The sequence below is a fragment of the Coregonus clupeaformis genome, chromosome 17, assembly GCF_020615455.1.
Source record: "Coregonus clupeaformis isolate EN_2021a chromosome 17, ASM2061545v1, whole genome shotgun sequence".
In the NCBI taxonomy this organism is placed as follows: Eukaryota; Metazoa; Chordata; class Actinopteri; order Salmoniformes; family Salmonidae; genus Coregonus; species Coregonus clupeaformis.
The window spans coordinates 11,680,789-11,698,555 of NC_059208.1; the positions used below are offsets into that span (position 1 = coordinate 11,680,789).

At 44.6% G+C, this 17,767-nt stretch overlaps 1 protein-coding gene across 6 annotated transcripts in view; it reads left to right on the plus strand.

Moving 5' to 3' along the window:
• The window catches only part of LOC121586596 (triple functional domain protein), a 97,335-nt gene that overhangs the window by 51,904 nt on the left and 27,664 nt on the right, over positions 1–17,767 (plus strand). For 2 of the 6 annotated variants that reach the window (XM_041903410.2, XM_041903412.2), the window contains exons 19-41: positions 43–162; positions 2,093–2,284; positions 2,632–2,781; positions 2,900–3,014; positions 3,137–3,252; positions 3,455–3,577; positions 3,692–3,889; positions 4,159–4,274; positions 4,596–4,662; positions 4,941–5,050; positions 9,821–9,890; positions 10,146–10,235; positions 10,329–10,421; positions 10,748–10,859; positions 10,968–11,158; positions 11,367–11,468; positions 12,640–12,669; positions 12,982–13,133; positions 13,558–13,657; positions 13,862–14,105; positions 14,272–14,382; positions 14,529–14,713; positions 14,901–15,071. In XM_041903410.2, coding sequence (XP_041759344.2) covers positions 43–162; positions 2,093–2,284; positions 2,632–2,781; positions 2,900–3,014; positions 3,137–3,252; positions 3,455–3,577; positions 3,692–3,889; positions 4,159–4,274; positions 4,596–4,662; positions 4,941–5,050; positions 9,821–9,890; positions 10,146–10,235; positions 10,329–10,421; positions 10,748–10,859; positions 10,968–11,158; positions 11,367–11,468; positions 12,640–12,669; positions 12,982–13,133; positions 13,558–13,657; positions 13,862–14,105; positions 14,272–14,382; positions 14,529–14,713; positions 14,901–15,071 — 2,958 coding nt within the window. The remainder of the gene's footprint in view (positions 1–42; positions 163–2,092; positions 2,285–2,631; positions 2,782–2,899; positions 3,015–3,136; positions 3,253–3,454; positions 3,578–3,691; positions 3,890–4,158; positions 4,275–4,595; positions 4,663–4,940; positions 5,051–9,820; positions 9,891–10,145; positions 10,236–10,328; positions 10,422–10,747; positions 10,860–10,967; positions 11,159–11,366; positions 11,469–12,639; positions 12,670–12,981; positions 13,134–13,557; positions 13,658–13,861; positions 14,106–14,271; positions 14,383–14,528; positions 14,714–14,900; positions 15,072–17,767) is intronic. The other 4 variants (XM_041903414.2, XM_041903415.2, XM_041903411.2 and 1 more) reach the window with 3 other exon arrangements.

Consider the following 17,767-nt stretch of genomic DNA (forward strand, 5'->3'; position numbering starts at 1 on the left):
TGCTATCTTTATAACATATATCCTTGTTCCTGGTCTGTGCAGGTCCTGGGCTGGATCCGTAATGGGGAGTCTATGCTGAATGCTGGTCTGATCACAGCCAGTTCTCTACAGGAAGCAGAACAGCTACAGAGAGAACACGAACAGTTCCAGCATGCCATCGAGGTGAGCTCATCACTTCGCGACGCAAACACCAACACACATCCTTTTTATAGATAATAATAAGTACACATATACAGTGAGGGAAAAAATTATTTGATCCCCTGCTGATTTTGTACGTTTGCCCACTGACAAAGACATGATCAGTCTATAATTTTAATGGTAGGTTTATTTGAACAGTGAGAGACAGAATAACAACAAAGAAATCCAGAAAAACGCATGTCAAAATTGTTATTAATTGATTTGCATTTTAATGAGGGAAATAAGTATTTGACCCCTCTGCAAAACATGACTTAGTACTTGGTGGCAAAACCCTTGTTGGCAATCACAGAGTTCAGACGTTTCTTGTAGTTGGCCACCAGGTTTGCACACATCTCAGGAGGGATTTTGTTCCACTCCTCTTTGCAGATCTTCTCCAAGTCATTAAGGTTTCGAGGCTGACATTTGGCAACTCAAACCTTCAGCTCCCTCCACAGATTTTCTATGGGATTAAGGTCTGGAGACTGGCTAGGCCACTCCAGGACCTTAATGTGCTTCTTCTTGAGCCACTCCTTTGTTGCCTTGGCCGTGTGTTTTGGGTCATTGTCATGCTGGAATACCCATCCACGACCCATTTTCAATGCCCTGGCTGAGGGAAGGAGGTTCTCACCCAAGATTTGACAGTACATGGCCCCGTCCATCGTCCCTTTGATGCGGTGAAGTTGTCCTCTCCCCTTAGCAGAAAAACACCCCCTTAGCATAATGTTTCCACCTCCATGTTTGACGGTAGGGATGGTGTTCTTGGGGTCATAGGCAGCATTCCTCCTCCTCCAAACACGGCGAGTTGAGTTGATGCCAAAGAGCTCAATTTTGGTCTCATCTGACCACAACACTTTCACCCAGTTCTCCTCTGAATCATTCAGATGTTCATTGGCAAACTTCAGACGGGCCAGTATATGTGCTTTCTTGAGCAGGGGGACCTTGCGGGCGCTGCAGGATTTCAGCCCTTCACGGCGTAGTGTGTTACCAATTGTTTTCTTGGTGACTATGGTCCCAGCTGACTTGAGATCATTGACAAGATCCTCCCATGTAGTTCTGGGCTGATTCCTCACCATTCTCATGATCATTGCAACTCCACGAGGTGAGATCTTGCATGGAGCCCCAGGCCGAGGGAGATTGACAGTTCTTTTGTGTTTCTTCCATTTGCGAATAATCGCACCAACTGTTATCACCTTCTCACCAAGCTGCTTGGCGATGGTCTTGTAGCCCATTCCAGCCTTGTGTAGGTCTACAATCTTGTCCTTGACATCCTTGGAGAGCTCTTTGGTCTTGGCCATGGTGGAGAGTTTGGAATCTGATTGATTGATTGCTTCTGTGGACAGGTGTATTTTATACAGGTAACAAGCTGAGATTAGGAGCACTCCCTTTAAGAGTGTGCTCCTAATCTCAGCTCGTTACCTGTATAAAAGTCACCTGGGAGCCAGAAATCTTTCTGATTGAGAGGGGGTCAAATACTTATTTCCCTCATTAAAATGCAAATCAATTTATAACATTTTTGACATGCGTTTTTATGAATTGTTTTGTTATTCTGTCTCTCACTGTTGAAATAAACCTACCATTAAAATTATAGACTGATCATTTCTTTGTCAGTGGGCAAACGTACAAAATCAGCAGGGGATCAAATACTTTTTTCCCTCACTGTATATTCTCTCTTTATATTTATTTCTCTCTACAGTAGCTCTGTATCGCTCTATCCTTGTTTAACCAGCCTGATCTCACAAGCTCATGTTTCACTTAATCTCTCCCCATTCCTCTGGCTTTCCCTCTCTTTTTTCCCCCACTCATTTCTTTAAACATATCTGATATTCTATAATAAAACTCTATAATAAGGTGCAACACAAAGCTATGATATTCTAACTCTCTCTCTCTCCCTCTCTCCCTCCTCTCCTCCTTCTAGAAAACCCACCAGAGTGCTCTGCAGGTGCAGCAGAAGGCTGAGGCGTTACTCCAGGCCAACCACTATGATATGGACCTGATCAGAGACTGTGCTGAGAACGTAGCATCCCACTGGCAGCAGCTCATGTTGAAGATGGAGGACAGGCTGAAACTAGTCAACGCCTCTGTAGCCTTCTACAAGACCTCCGAACAGGTAGGGGGTGCTGTGACTATTATAGTTATTGTTTATTATGTAATGACAGGTAGGGAGCTAGTACTCTAATAGGTATTGTAATTCTGTAATAACGCCATTAGATAAATACCTCTGTAGCCTTCTACAAGACCTCCGAACAGGTAGGGGGCACTATTGCTCTTGGTATCCAGTTAGTTTTGCTCTAGTAGAGATAACTAGCTAGTTACGTTAGTAGCTTAGCTTTAGTTAAGGAGACGGACTGAGCCTGTGCTGTGTCCTGTAGGTGTGCTGGAAAGCCTCCTGGAGCATCATGGGAGCTGTGGTGTGTTATGGGAGCTGTAGTTTTAACCCTGTGTTGTGATCTGTAGGTGTGCAGTGTGTTGGAGAGCCTGGAGCAGGAGTATAAGAGGGAAGAGGACTGGTGTGGGGGGGCTGACAAACTGGGTCCTAACTGTGAGTCAGATCATGTCACCCCCATGATCAGCAAACACCTGGAACAGAAAGAGGCCTTTCTCAAGGTAAGAACATACACGCACACACACACACACACACACACACACACACACACACATATACACACACACACACACACATACAACTATTACCCATGTCTCTAAAATGTGTGTCTTTCCCTAGGCATGCACCCTGGCCAGACGTAATGCTGATGTGTTCCTGAAGTACATGCACAGGAACAGTGTTAACATGCCTGGGATGCTCAGCCATGTCAAAGCACCGGAACAACAGGTCAAGAGTGAGTATCACACACACGTACACACACTGTGTGGTAATTCTACCTTTCACCTATTCCTAAATCAACCCCAAAAGATTTATATATCTAATCTAATGTGATCTCTGTGTTCATGTTGCGGTCAGACATCCTGAATGAGTTGTTGCAGAGAGAGAACCGTGTTCTCCACTTCTGGACCATGAGGAAACGACGGTTGGACCAGTGCCAGCAATACGTGGTGTTCGAACGCAGCGCCAAACAGGTACACACACAATTTACACACACTCTCAATCACTCTCTCTAGCTCTCTCTATCTCTCTTTTTGTCTTTCTTACTCAAAGCTCTAACAACAGTTAAAATGGCTGTTCTCTCTTCCTCCATTCTCTGTTTCTGTCCTCATCTGTATCCTCTGTCTATCTCTCTACCCCAATGTCCACCTCAATGATCTGTGTGTGTGTCCTCAGGCTCTGGAGTGGATCCATGACACCGGAGAGTTCTACCTGTCAACCCACACCTCCACTGGCTCCAGTATCCACCACACACAGGAGCTGCTGAAGGAGCACGAAGACTTCCACATCACAGCCAGGGTAGAAAGGATCACATCTTCACGTCATAACTTTTTTTAGACCAAACATTACAGATTTTAAATCAACCCCTATCTCTCTCTCCTCCTCCCCCGTCTCTCCGCCCTCTCCCTCCAGCAAACCAAAGAGCGTGTGAAGTTGCTGATCCAGCTAGCGGATGGCTTCTGTGATAAAGGCCATAGTCACGCTGTGGAGATAAAGAAGTGGGTGACGGCGGTGGACAAACGCTACAGAGACTTCTCACTGCGTATGGACAAGTACCGGACCAGTCTGGAGAAAGCACTGGGCATCTCATCTGACTCTAACTCCAAGGCTGTAAGTCAAGAGGGTGTAGGGGGGTTGGTGGGGGTGGGGACGGTGTGTGCGGGGGGTTGGGTTGGTGGGGTGTCCATATAATGGTTGCTGGAAAGCATTATGGAAAAATCATCTCTGCACACTGAAGATGGCTTTTAGCAGAAACATTGGTGAATGATGGTCCATTCCCTAATAATAATAAAATAACAACGCTCTTTAAAAGTACTGTATTTTTGGTAAATCATGTCTCTCCAACCTTCTCCCTTCCTCCATCCCTCTCTCTCTGTTAGAGTAAGGATCTCCAGTTGGACATAATTCCAGCCACACCTCAGGGGTCAGAAGTCAAGCTGAGAGACGCGGCTCACGAACTCAACGAGGAGAAACGCAAGTCCGCTCGCAGGAAGGAGTACGTCATCACTTAACTTTCTGACACCGTATTAGATCAGTGACACTCAAAATGAACCATATCCCAAATCCAATCAACCAGTCGATCCTGCCTTGACCTCTTGTCCCCATTCATCATCTCATAACTAAAACTACTGTAGCAGCACTTCTACTACAGTACACACACGCCCAAAACAGCCACAACTAGACACGACTCTGACACGATTCATCCGTGTAAATGGACAGAGCAGAGGGGCTAAAAGGGTTCTATTGATAATTATATAAATCAGCAAAAGAGGCTAACCGTGTGTGTTTGTGTGTGTGCACACGTGTGTGTGTGTAGGTTCATCATGGCTGAGCTGATCCAGACAGAGAAGACCTATGTCAGAGACCTGAGGGAGTGTACGGATGTAAGGAAACCTGCTCTCTCTCTTTCTTTACCCCCTAATCTATAGTGGCATTCTGCTGCCAATGTCTGGCGCCACCTTGTGGAATTTTAACACAACACATGTGGAAAAACAACATCTGACCAACATGGAAGACCAATAACACAACACATGCACATATGAAATGTAGTGTTGCCGTGTAGAGTTCCATTAAATGCAGCAGCTGTGACTTAATCAATCTGATTTATCTGGACCCTCCATGTGTGTGATCTAACCCCCCTTCTCCATCCTCCTCCCTCCAGACGTACCTGTGGGAGATGACCAGTGGGGTAGAGGAGATCCCTCCTGGCATCGTCAACAAGGAACACATCATCTTCGGGAACATAGTGGACCTCTATGAGTTCCATCACAAGTAAGTCACTCTCCCTGAGTCACTCTCCCTGTACAGCCACAACAACCTACAGTGGGGAGAACAAGTATTTGATACACTGCCGACTTTGCAGGTTTTCTTACTTACAAAGCATGTAGAGGTCTGTAATTTTTATCATAGGTACAGTGGGGAAAAAAGTATTTAGTCAGCCACCAATTGTGCAAGTTCTCCCACTTAAAAAGATGTTCAGGTCAGGGTTCAGGTCTGGAGACTGGCTAGGCCACTCCAGGACCTTGAGATGCTTCTTACGGAGCCACTCCTTAGTTGCCCTGGCTGTGTGTTTCGGGTCAATGCTCTTACTGAGGGAAGGAGGTTGTTGGCCAAGATCTCGCGATACATGGCCCCATCCATCCTCCCCTCAATACGGTGCAGTCGTCCTGTCCCCTTTGCAGAAAAGCATCCTCAAAGAATGATGTTTCCACCTCCATGCTTCACGGTTGGAATGGGTTGGGGTTGTACTCATCCTTCTTCTTCCTCCAAACACGGCGAGTGGAGTTTAGACCAAAAAGCTCAATTTTTGTCTCATCAGACCACATGACCTTCTCCCATTTCTCCTCTGGATCATCCAGATGGTCATTGGCAAACTTCAGATGGGCCTGGACATGCGCTGGCTTGAGCAGGGGGACCTTGCGTGCGCTGCAGGATTTTAATCCATGACTTAGTCTGTTACTAATGGTTTTCTTTGAGACTGTGGTCCCAGCTCTCTTCAGGTCATTGACCAGGTCCTGCCGTGTAGTTCTGGGCTGATCCCTCACCTTCCTCATGATCATTGATGCCCCACGAGGTGAGATCTTGCATGGAGCCCCAGACCGAGGATGATTGACCGTCATCTTGAACTTCTTCCATTTTCTGATAATTGCACCAACAGTTGTTGCCTTCTCACCAAGCTGCTTGCCTATTGTCCTGTAGCCCATCCCAGCCTTGTGAAGGTCTACAATTTTATCCCTTATGTCCTTACACAGCTCTCTGGTCTTGGCCATTGTGGAGAGGTTGGAGTCTGTTTGATTAAGTGTGTGGACAGGTGTCTTTTATAAAGGTAACGAGTTCAAACAGGTGCAGTTAATACAGGTAATGAGTGGAGAAAAGGAGGGCTTCTTAAAGAAAAACTAACAGGTCTGTGAGAGCCAGAATTCTTACTGGTTGGTAGGTAATCAAATACTTATGTCATGCAATAAAATGCAAATGAATTACTTAAAAATCATACAATGTGATTTTCTGGATTTTTCTTTTAGATTCCGTCTCTCACAGTTGAAGTGTACCTATGATAAAAATTACAGACCTACATGCTTTGTAAGTAGGAAAACCTGCAAAATCGGCAGTGTATCAAATACTTGTTCTCCCCACTGTATTTATATGTGTGTATGTGTATGTGTATGTATGTATATATGTATGTGTATATATATATATATATATAAATATACATATAAATAAATATACATATAAATACAGTGGGGAGAACAAGTATTTGATACACTGCCGATTTTGCAGGTTTTCCTACTTACAAAGCATGTAGAGGTCTGTAATTTTCATCATAGGTACACGTCAACTATGACAGACAAAATGAGGGAAAAAAATCCAGAAAATCACATTGTAGGATTTTTTATGAATTTATTTGCAAATTATGGTGGAAAATAAGTATTTGGTCAATAACAAAAGTTTCTCAATACTTTGTTATATACCCTTTGTTGGCAATGACACAGGTCAAACATTTTCTGTAAGTTTTCACAAGGTTTTCACACACTGCTGCTGGTATTTTGGCCCATTCCTCCATGCAGATCTCCTCTAGAGCAGTGATGTTTTGGGGCTGTCGCTGGGCAACACGGACTTTCAACTCCCTCCAAAGATTTTCTATGGGGTTGAGATCTGGAGACTGGCTAGGCCACTCCAGGACCTTGAAATGCTTCTTACGAAGCCACTCCTTCTTTGCCCGGGCGGTGTGTTTGGGATCATTGTCATGCTGAAAGACCTAGCCACGTTTCATCTTCAATGCCCTTGCTGATGGAAGGAGGTTTTAACTCAAAATCTCACGATACATGGCCCCATTCATTCTTTCCTTTACATGGATCAGTCATCCTGGTCCCTTTGCAGAAAAACAGCCCCAAAGCATGATGTTTCCACCCCCATGCTTCACAGTAGGTATGGTGTTCTTTGGATGCAACTCAGCATTCTTTGTCCTCCAAACACGACCAGTTGAGTTTTTACCAAAAAGTTCTATTTTGGTTTCATCTGACCATATGACATTCTCCCAATCCTCTTCTGGATCATCCAAATGCACTCTAGCAAACTTCAGACGGGCCTGGACATGTACTGGCTTAAGCAGGGGGACACGTCTAGCACTGCAGGATTTGAGTCCCTGGCGGCGTAGTGTGTTACTGATGGTAAGCTTTGTTACTTTGGTCCCAGCTCTCTGCAGGTCATTCACTAGGTCCCCCCGTGTGATTCTGGGATCTTTGCTCACCGTTCTTGTGATCATTTTGACCCCACGGGGTGAGATCTTGCGTGGAGCCCCAGATCGAGGGAGATTATCAGTGGTCTTGTATGTCTTCCATTTCCTAATAATTGCTCCCACAGTTGATTTCTTCAAACCAAGCTGCTTACCTATTGCAGATTCAGTCTTCCCAGCCTGGTGCAGATCTACAATTTTGTTTCTGGTGTCCTTTTACAGCTCTTTGGTCTTGGCCATAGTGGAGTTTGGAGTGTGACTGTTTGAGGTTGTGGACAGGTGTCTTTTATACTGATAACAAGTTCAAACAGGTGCCATTAATACAGGTAATGAGTGGAGGACAGAGGAGCCTCTTAAAGAAGAAGTTACAGGTGTGTGAGAGCCAGAAATCTTGCTTGTTTGTAGGTGACCAAATACTTATTTTCCACCATAATTTGCAAATAAATTCATTAAAAATCCTACAATGTGATTTTCTGGATTTTTCCCCCTCAATTTGTCTGTCATAGTTGACGTGTACCTATGATGCAAATTACAGGCCTCTCTCATATTTTTAAGTGGGAGAACTTGCACAATTGGTGTCTGACTAAATACTTTTTTTCCCCACTGTACACTTCAACTGTGAGAGACGGAATCTAAAACAAAAATCCAGAAAATCACATTGTATGATTTTTAAGTAATTAATTTGCATTTTATTGCATGACATAAGTATTTGATACATCAGAAAAGCAGAACTTAACATTTGGTACAGAAACCTTTGTTTGCAATTACAGAGATCATACGTTTCCTGTAGGTCTTGACCAGGTTTGCACACACTGCAGCAGGGATTTTGGCCCACTCCTCCATACAGACCTTCTCCAGATCCTTCAGGTTTCGGGGCTGTCGCTGGGCAATACGGACTTTCAGCTCCCTCCATAGATGTTCTATTGGGTTCAGGTCTGGAGACTGGCTAGGCCACTCCAGGACCTTGAGATGCTTCTTACGGAGCCACTCCTTAGTTGCCCTGGCTGTGTGTTTCGGGTCGTTGTCATGCTGGAAGATCCAGCCACGACCCATCTTCAGTGCTCTTACTGAGGGAAGGAGGTTGTTGGCCAAGATCTCGCGATACATGGCCCCATCTATCCTCCCCTCAATACGGTGCAGTCGTCCTGTCCCCTTTGCAGAAAAGCATCCCCAAAGAATGATGTTTCCACCTCCATGCTTCACTGTTGGGATGGTGTTCTTGGGGTTGTACTCATCCTTCTTTTTCCTCCAAACACGGCGAGTGGAGTTTAGACCAAAAAGCTCTATTTTTGTCTTATCAGACCACATGACCTTCTCCCATTCCTCCTCTGGATCATCCAGATGGTCATTGGCAAACTTCAGACGGGCCTGGACATGCGCTGGCTTGAGCAGGGGGACCTTGCGTGCGCTGCAGGATTTTAATCCATGACGGCGTAGTGTGTTACTAATGGTTTTCTTTGAGACTGTGGTCCCAGCTCTCTACAGGTCATTGACCAGGTCCTGCCGTGTAGTTCTGGGCTGATCCCTCACCTTCCTCATGATCATTGATGCCCCACGAGGTGAGATCTTGCATGGAGCCCCAGACCGAGGGTGATTGACCGTCATCTTGAACTTCTTCAATTTTCTAATAATTGTGCCAACAGTTGTTGCCTTCTCACCAAGCTGCTTGCCTATTGTCCTGTAGCACATCCCAGCCTTTTGCAGGTCTACAATTGTAACCCTGATGTCCTTACACAGCTCTCTGGTCTTGGCCATTGTGGAGAGGTTGGAGTCTGTTTGATTGAGTGTGTGGACAGGTGTCATTTATACAGGTAACGAGTTCAAACAGGTGCAGTTAATACAGGTAATGAGTGGAGAACAGGAGGGCTTCTTAAAGAAAAACTAACAGGTCTGTGAGAGCCGGAATTCTTACTGTTTGGTAGGTGATCAAATACGTATGTCATGCAATAAAATGCAAATTAATTACTTAAAAATCATACAATGTGATTTTCTGGATTTTTGTTTTAGATTCCGCCTCTCACAGTTGAAGTGTACCTATGATAAAAATTACAGACCTCTACATGCTTTGTAAGTAGGAAAACCTGCAAAATCGGCAGTGTATCAAATACCTGTTCTCCCCACTGTATATCCACTATAAAATAAAGCAATTTGTTTCTTAAGTTAACTTCCTGGTTAATTTCCAGTGCTGAAGCTATGTATACAAACAGGAGTTATTCTCTGGTTTAATGGTGTTTGCTCACATCCTCCCTTTCTCTCTCTTCCTCCCTCTCTCCTCCCTCCCTCATCCCTCTCCTCTCCTTTTTCATCAGTATCTTCCTCAAAGAGCTGGAGAAGTATGAACAGCTACCAGAAGATGTGGGCCACTGCTTCGTCACCTGGGTGAGTGAGTGTGTGTCTGTTCTGGTCTTTCTCAAGACAAGTGAGTTGGTTCATAAAATGGCCGAATGTAGGTTTGTGATGTTCCTTGACATCTGTGAAATAGAGAGAGAAAGATTTCTTAGGATAGGTACAAATAATGATTTCTTAGAACAGGTATAAAGAATTGTCTTTAATATCTCTACTTCTAAATTGTGATTGGTCAAAAAGGAGTAGCTATATTGGTTTTGACTCTTAGTTGTGTATCTGTGTGTCCAGGCTGATAAGTTCCAGATGTACGTCAACTACTGTAAGAACAAACCAGACTCCACCCAGCTCATCCTAGAGCACGCTGGACCCTACTTTGACGTGAGTATCCTGCCCTCCTATTGGCCCATACTGTGACTGACAGCTCCCTGCACCCAATCACAGCTCTGGGTTTCTCTGTGTGGGCGTGTACAGGAGATCCAGCAGAGGCACCGATTGGCCAACTCCATCTCCTCCTACCTGATCAAGCCCGTTCAGCGAATCACCAAGTACCAGCTCCTGCTCAAGGTAACCATAGCAACCCACTTTTATAAAGCACATACACAATCTCTACAAATGTTTGTTTATATTTGCTTATGTTTACATTGTGATAAGCAGGAATGTAGGGACATACCTTTTTATTTGGTGAGTAGCTTTTATGCACCCATCACGCTAGTTAGCATCAGCGTTTACGTTACTTGCAGTCTCGACCGGCGTTCATCTTTTTGTTCACCAGTACATCCCAGGTTATGGGTAATTGAGGACCCCCTAATGGGCTTATTATCATTCACACAAAATATGACGTATTTGCTTTCAAAGGGTATTTGTTGATGGTACCTCTCTGGTGTGTTTAGGAGCTGCTGACGTGCTGTGAGGAGGGGAAAGGAGAGATCAAGGATGGACTGGAGGTCATGCTCAGTGTCCCCAAGAGAGCCAACGATGCCATGCACCTCTCAATGCTGGAGGGTGAGACACACACACACTCAAAGTCAACGATGCTTATGCACATACACATGGTGAAGGAACTCTTTCTTTAACACTCTTTTCTTCTCCCTCCCTCCCCGTCTCCTGTAGGTTTCGATGAGAACATTGAGTCTCAGGGAGAGTTAATCCTGCAGGAGTCCTTCCAGGTGTGGGATCCTAAAACTCTGATCCGTAAGGGACGCGAGCGTCACCTCTTCCTCTTCGAGATGTCCCTCATCTTCAGCAAGGAGGTCAAAGACTCCAACGGAAGGAGCAAGTACATGTACAAGAGCAAACTCTACGTGAGTACAACTCACTCTTGTCTCTCTCTCTTTTCTGTTTTAGTTGTTCTCCTTGTCTGTGTCTCTCTCTCTCTTTGTCTTTCTTTCTCTTTAGTTGTCTCTATCTCTCTCTGTTTCTGGTGTGTCATTGGCTAGAAATACAGATACGTATTACATATTGCCAAAGGAATTCATATAAAATGGCAGTAATACCTCTCCCTCTCTCCAGACGTCAGAGTTGGGGGTAACAGAGCACGTTGAGGGAGACCCCTGTAAGTTTGCTCTGTGGGTGGGACGCACCCCCACCTCCGACAACAAGATCGTACTCAAGGTAAGAACATAGGAGAATACCTCACATCCCTCTCTCCTTTCTCTCTCCTCTCCCCTCTGCCGTATTACTCTTGCCCCCTCTCCTCCTTTCTTTAACTTCCCTCTCCCCATCTTCTCTTTTCCTTCTCTTCTCCTCCCCCCTTTCCCTCTTTCTCTTCCCTGGTTGATTGCATGACTTTATGGTGCTGCCTGATGGATGTGAAGCTTCGTATGAGCCTTCGTATGTGCTTCTCTGTTTCTTTTTTCTCTCTGTATTTCTCTCTCTCTCTCTGTATTTCTCTCTCTCTCTCTCTCTCTGTATTTATCTCTCTCTCTCTCTCTCTCTCTGTATTTATCTCTCTCTGTATTTCTCTCGCTCTCTCTCTCTGTATTTCTCTCTCTCTCTCTCTCGCTCTGTATTTCTCTCTCTCTCTCTACATCTGTTACTTGGGTCTATTTATCTCTCTGTTCTGTCTAATGACTGTTCTATCATACAGTCTAGTCTAGTACAGTACATCTGCGTCTTGGGCTGTTTTGTTTATGTTTGTATCTCTGAATAATAACTGTTTGTTCGCTAACCAACCGTGGGCTAACATGCTTACGCCAACACCACTGACATTAACTTTAACCCCTAAACTCCAACTATTCTTCAAACTCCCACATGCTCCCAATACATTCTACATCCTCTGTATGAAGTAGAGGCCTATACATTTTTCTCGTCTAGAAAAATGAATCTCTTCTTGTTTTATGATTTGGCACCTCACGTGTTGACCCTCTTTCTCTCATTTTCCTTCTCTCTCTCTCTCTCTCCCTATCTTTCTCCCATCTTCCTTTCTCTCTCTCTATCTCTCTCTTTTTTTCTCTCCTTACCAAACCAAACATCTTCCTTTTTTTAACACCCACCTCCAAAGCTAGTTTTAATACTGAAGCTTCTTGTTTGTGCCAGTGGTTGGAAAAGCATGTTGCCCTACTCCCAACCCGATGACTCTGTCTGACACAATATATTGACTCTGTTTTTATTCTACTCATCTACCTGTGCTGCCCATATTAACCACCTAACTAACTGGCCACCACCAAAATACTGTAACTGTTTTCCGTCCATCATCTCGAGACATTCTGTCCTCATAGAAAATGTAATATAAATTAACTAAAAACAAACAAGTGAAATTCTCTATTCTATATTTGAACCAAAGCCAAGTCAGGGATGCAAACATGGATCAATGGTGAGTAAAACTGTACTAACTAGCCTAACACCTAACACAGCCCTCGGCTGCATCTCAATACTCTACTGTGGCCTTCTCTCTGTCTCCTCTCCTCTCCTTTTTCTGTGTTTCAATATCCACACTAGCTTACTACTTAGAATGAAGCCATGTAACACATATGCATTCTAAGTGGTATGCTATTGTGGGCATTGGAATATAACCGTTTCTTCTCCAGTGGGGGTCTATGAAACTGTTTAGACAAAAATAAGACTTCAGAGAGCAAGGTGATTGGGTGAATTAACCTTAGACCCCTCCTCCCTGGGCTAATGGCAGGCGTCGAGCATTGAGAACAAGCAGGACTGGATCAAACACATCAGGGAGGTGATTCAGGAACGAACCATCCACCTGAGAGGAGCTCTGAAGGAACCTATACACATCCCTAAGTCTGCCTCCACCAAGCATCACAAGGGACACCGCAGGTACAGGTACACAAGTTCATAAGTGGTCCTCTGTAGCTCAATTGGTAGAGCATGGCACTTGTAACGCCAGGGTAATAATAATAATAATAATAATATAATATGCCATTTAGCAGACGCTTTTATCCAAAGCGACTTAGTCATGTGCGCATACATTTTTACATATGGGTGGTCACGGGGATCGAACCCACTACCCTGGTGTTACAAGCGCCATGCTCTACCAATTGAGCTACAGAGTTCGATCCCCGGGACCACCCATCCCCGGGACCACCCATACGTAAAAATGTATGCACACATGACTGTAAGTCGCTTTGGATAAAAGCGTCTGCTAAATGGCATATTATTATTATATTATTATACACACCTACACACACACACACTCATATGCATGTATACACACACACACACTTACACATTGTGTTTGGTTTGATAGGGATGGAGAGGACTTGGACAGCCAGGGTGACGGCAGCAGCCAACCAGACACCATCTCTATCGCCTCACGCACCTCACAGAACACACTGGACAGTGACAAGGTGAGCACACACACACACTCTCTGGCCTCACAGAACATAGACAGGTGAGAACAGCACACAATATTTCTAAAATTACGTTTTATCATGAAGAGAAGGCTTCAGTTGAAAAGGACCTGAGGACTTTGTTGCCTGCTTTAACCTCCTAGGGGAAGGATGTAATAATGATTCTACATTCCTCCTGACCATCTCTCTCCTCTCCTCCAGCTGTCCGGTGGCTGTGAGCTGACTGTGGTGATCCATGACTTCATGGCTGGTAACAGCAACGAGCTGACCGTCCGGAGGGGCCAGACTGTAGAGGTCCTGGAGAGGTGCCATGACAAGCCTGACTGGTGTCTGGTGCGGACCACGGACCGCTCCCCTGCCCACGAGGGACTGGTACCCTGCACCATGCTCTGCATCGCCCACTCACGCTCCTCCATGGAGATGGAGGGGATATTCAACCATAAAGGTGGGTTAGGAGATCTGTAGTAGGGGGTAGCGTCTTTGAGTTTCAGAAAAGCGCTATATTATGGATTATCTTTCGATGTGTTATGGGTGTATTCAAGCCCTTTTGCGTCTTTGATAACCTCTCTTTTGCTCTCCGTCCTCCCCCTCCTCCCTCTCTCCCCATCCAGACACTCTGTCAGTGTGTAGTAATGACTCCATCATGCCAGGCTCCTCTGCCACACTGCAGCCTGGGCATCACAGCATGGGCTCACACACCTCGCCCGGGCCTAAACGGCCAGGTAAACACACACACACACACACCTCACCAACTTTTTGCAATGGGATTGAACAAACAGTTCTAAATTCAAAGTGGTTGAAAAGGAGAAGGTGTGTGTTTGTGCGTGCCTAGATGTCAGTGTTAACATTCTCCATCCCCTTGTCCCAGGTAACACCCTGCGGAAGTGGCTGACCAGCCCAGTGCGTCGTCTGAGCAGTGGCAAGGCAGACGGGCACGTGAAGAAGCTGGCACACAAACACAAGAAGGTGAGGAAGAGTGGTGAGATGACGGGCAGCGCCCAGAAAGACTCTGACGACAGCGCCGCTACACCCCAGGACGAGACTGTGGAGGAGGTAAGGGGGAGACCTCAAAGTCAGTGTCTTCTGTGTGTCTGTCTTCTCTTTCTCTCTAACCTCTCCTCCAACCTCTCCTCTCTCTTTCTGTCTCTCTGTCTCTCTCGGTCTCTTTCATTCTATCTATCTCTTCCTCTCTCTCTCTCTCCCTCTCTAAACTCTCCTCTCTTCTCTCTCTCCTCTACAGAGAGTGCGTAACGAGGGTCTCTCTAGCGGGACCCTGTCCAAGTCCTCGTCCTCTGGGATGCAGAGCTGTGGAGAGGAGGAGGGCGAGGAGGGGGCCGACTCTGTACCCCTACCACCCCCCATGGCCATCCAGCAACACAGCCTACTGCAGCCTGACGCACAGGACGACAAGGTAACGGTTAGGGGAGAGGGGAGTTAGAGAATAGGGTCACAGTCAGCCTGACTCTCAGGAGGGAGGGGTGGGGGGGGCGGGGGGAAGAAAAGACAGCCGAGGCCAACTGGTACACGCATCAAAAATGACAGATAGGCCTATAACCAGTAACAGTCATAAACTACCCCCATTTAAACTACCCCTCATTTGAGAAAGAAGACTGATAATAATATTTTATTAATCAAATGTTTTTTGTTGATAGAAACAGTAATATTTTTGCCCTTGAGCAAGGCACTTAACCCTAATTGCTCCTGTAAGTCGCTCTGGATAAGAGTGTCTGCTAAATTACTAAAATGTAAATCTAAGATCCCCCACACAGCAAACTCATCCTTTCTGTTACGGTTTCTCTCCTATGATTTAGTCATGAGTTTGATTATTTTGTTATTATATTCTACAGACAAACGTTTTAGTTAGTTTTCGTATCAAGTCCTTCTTAGCAGGGCCCATAATTCCCAAAACGTCTGAGTAAGAGTACTGATCTAGGATTGGGTCCCGCCTCTTATTCATTATGATGAAAGGCAGATCCTACTCTGAGACACTTTGTGAATACAGGCCTAGATGACAATTCATTATGAAACATTGAGGCTGCTATTCAAATAGAAATGCATCAGTTACTGTAGCTGTCATGGATTCACCTTTTCTTGGCACAGCAGCGTTTTTCTCTGACACTAATTTGTGTTTCTCTTTTGTTTGTTTTGTTTCCGACTGTATCGTTGGTTGGCTGTCTGTTTACTGTTTGCCATACTGTAGCATTATCTTGATTTATGTCCAGTCTTTGCTTTGTCTCAGTTTCCATACCTCTCCATCTCCTGAAACAATCCTTCCATCTCTCTTTCCCTCCTTTTCTCTTCCCTTGATACTTCAGTTCTCTCTCTCTCTCTCTCTCTCTCTCTCTCTCTCGCTCTCGCTCTCGCTCTCGCTCGCTCTCTCTCTCTCTCTCTCTCTCTCTCCCCCCACTATCGGTAACTGTACTATAGACGTAGTTGCTGTTTTTCTTTCAGTTTTTCTTATGAAAGTTAGTTGAAGGACAACAGATGTAGAATTTTTACATTCATTCCTGTCTTTCTAGGTTTCTCTCTGAGGCAAAGGACACTCTTCCAAACGTCTCTCTCAAGAGCTCTTTTATTCTGCCTACCTTACTCTCTGCTCTCTGTCTCTCTTCTACAGCCAAATTGGTCTCTCTCTCCTCTTAGTGTCTGCAGTGCTTTATTCAACTATAGAATTACTCCCCCTCTCCATATTTCTTTTTAGTTTTGATTATTTTCAATTTTTCATCATCAGCCTGGTTCCTTCAATATATGGCTTTCACCAAACTAGTGTAAGTTTTATTAATCATTTTACATTTTTTAAAAGTATTTATCTGCCTTGTTGCCTGGTAACACCTCCGTTCATTGCATGATTGCACCCTCAGAATAACTCAGAGGCACTTGCAGAACAGAGTAGCTAGAAGTCTCTAGAGGCTGATGTAAGGTCCCCTATTCCGGATCGAATTGGTGCAAATTGATCCTAGATCTGTACCTAAGTGGAACAACTTGCGACAAACCGATGACTCAGATCCCCCTCACTCCCTCCTCCTCACCCCTCCTCACCCGTCCTCACCCCTCCCCTGTGTGCGTTAACCCCATTGCACCATGTGATTAATTGGCACCTACTGTAAGCCCTGGCGCGGCCAGAGGGTACACCCCAACACCCCACCCCACCACACACAGACCCTTAGTGGGGCACAGCACAGTCTGGAGACAGCACAGCAAGGGTGAGACTCTCCCATACACTTGACTGTACCTCCTTTCTTTTTCAATGTCCTGTTGCAGTTTACAGTTCATATTTAACTCATCTTACATCTTTATTTTTTATTCTCTGATATCATACACTTAACATCTCTTTTCTTTTTAAATGTCCAGTTCATTTATAATTTATACACTTTTTCAATTCCCTTATTATTGAGAGTTCATATCTCATACACTTTATCTCTTTTTTACAACTCGTAACATTAAGCTCTCATTTACAATCTCCTACACTTTCTTTACTCTTTCTTTTTGTGAAGCTTTTATTTTCTTTCTCACTTACACACCTGTGTAACCTCTTACCTTCTCTTGCTTTTCAATGTTATAGATTTTACCTCGTTCTTATGAGACTCATTGCAGACTGTTTTCCTTTTATCACTTGAAGCACTTTGTTTTAGCGATCATAGATTCACTTTACCCTTCTTTCCTTAAACTTCATATTAGAACTCTTTATTTTTCTGGTCAACATTGGATCATTCATTGAGAGCAGAGGATCAAAATGCAACCCTAACACTAACATTGTGAAGGTAGACTAAGCAAGATGACGTCATTGTAAACAAACCAACATCCGACTTACAGACATCAGCAACATACAGGTTGCAGGCTGCATTTTTACCCGTCATTCAATGTACTGTATGCCTCAGGAATATTTTGGGATCTATCCAGAAAAAAAACACAGTTATCTTACATTTTCTTTTCAGTAGTTTTGGGTCTGTCTCTCCAGATTAAATGTACACTGCTCAAAAAAATAAAGGGAACATTTAAACAACACATCCTAGATCTGAATGAATGAAATAATCTTATTAAATACTTTTTTCTTTACATAGTTGAATGTGCTGACAACAAAATCACACAACAATTATCAATGGAAAT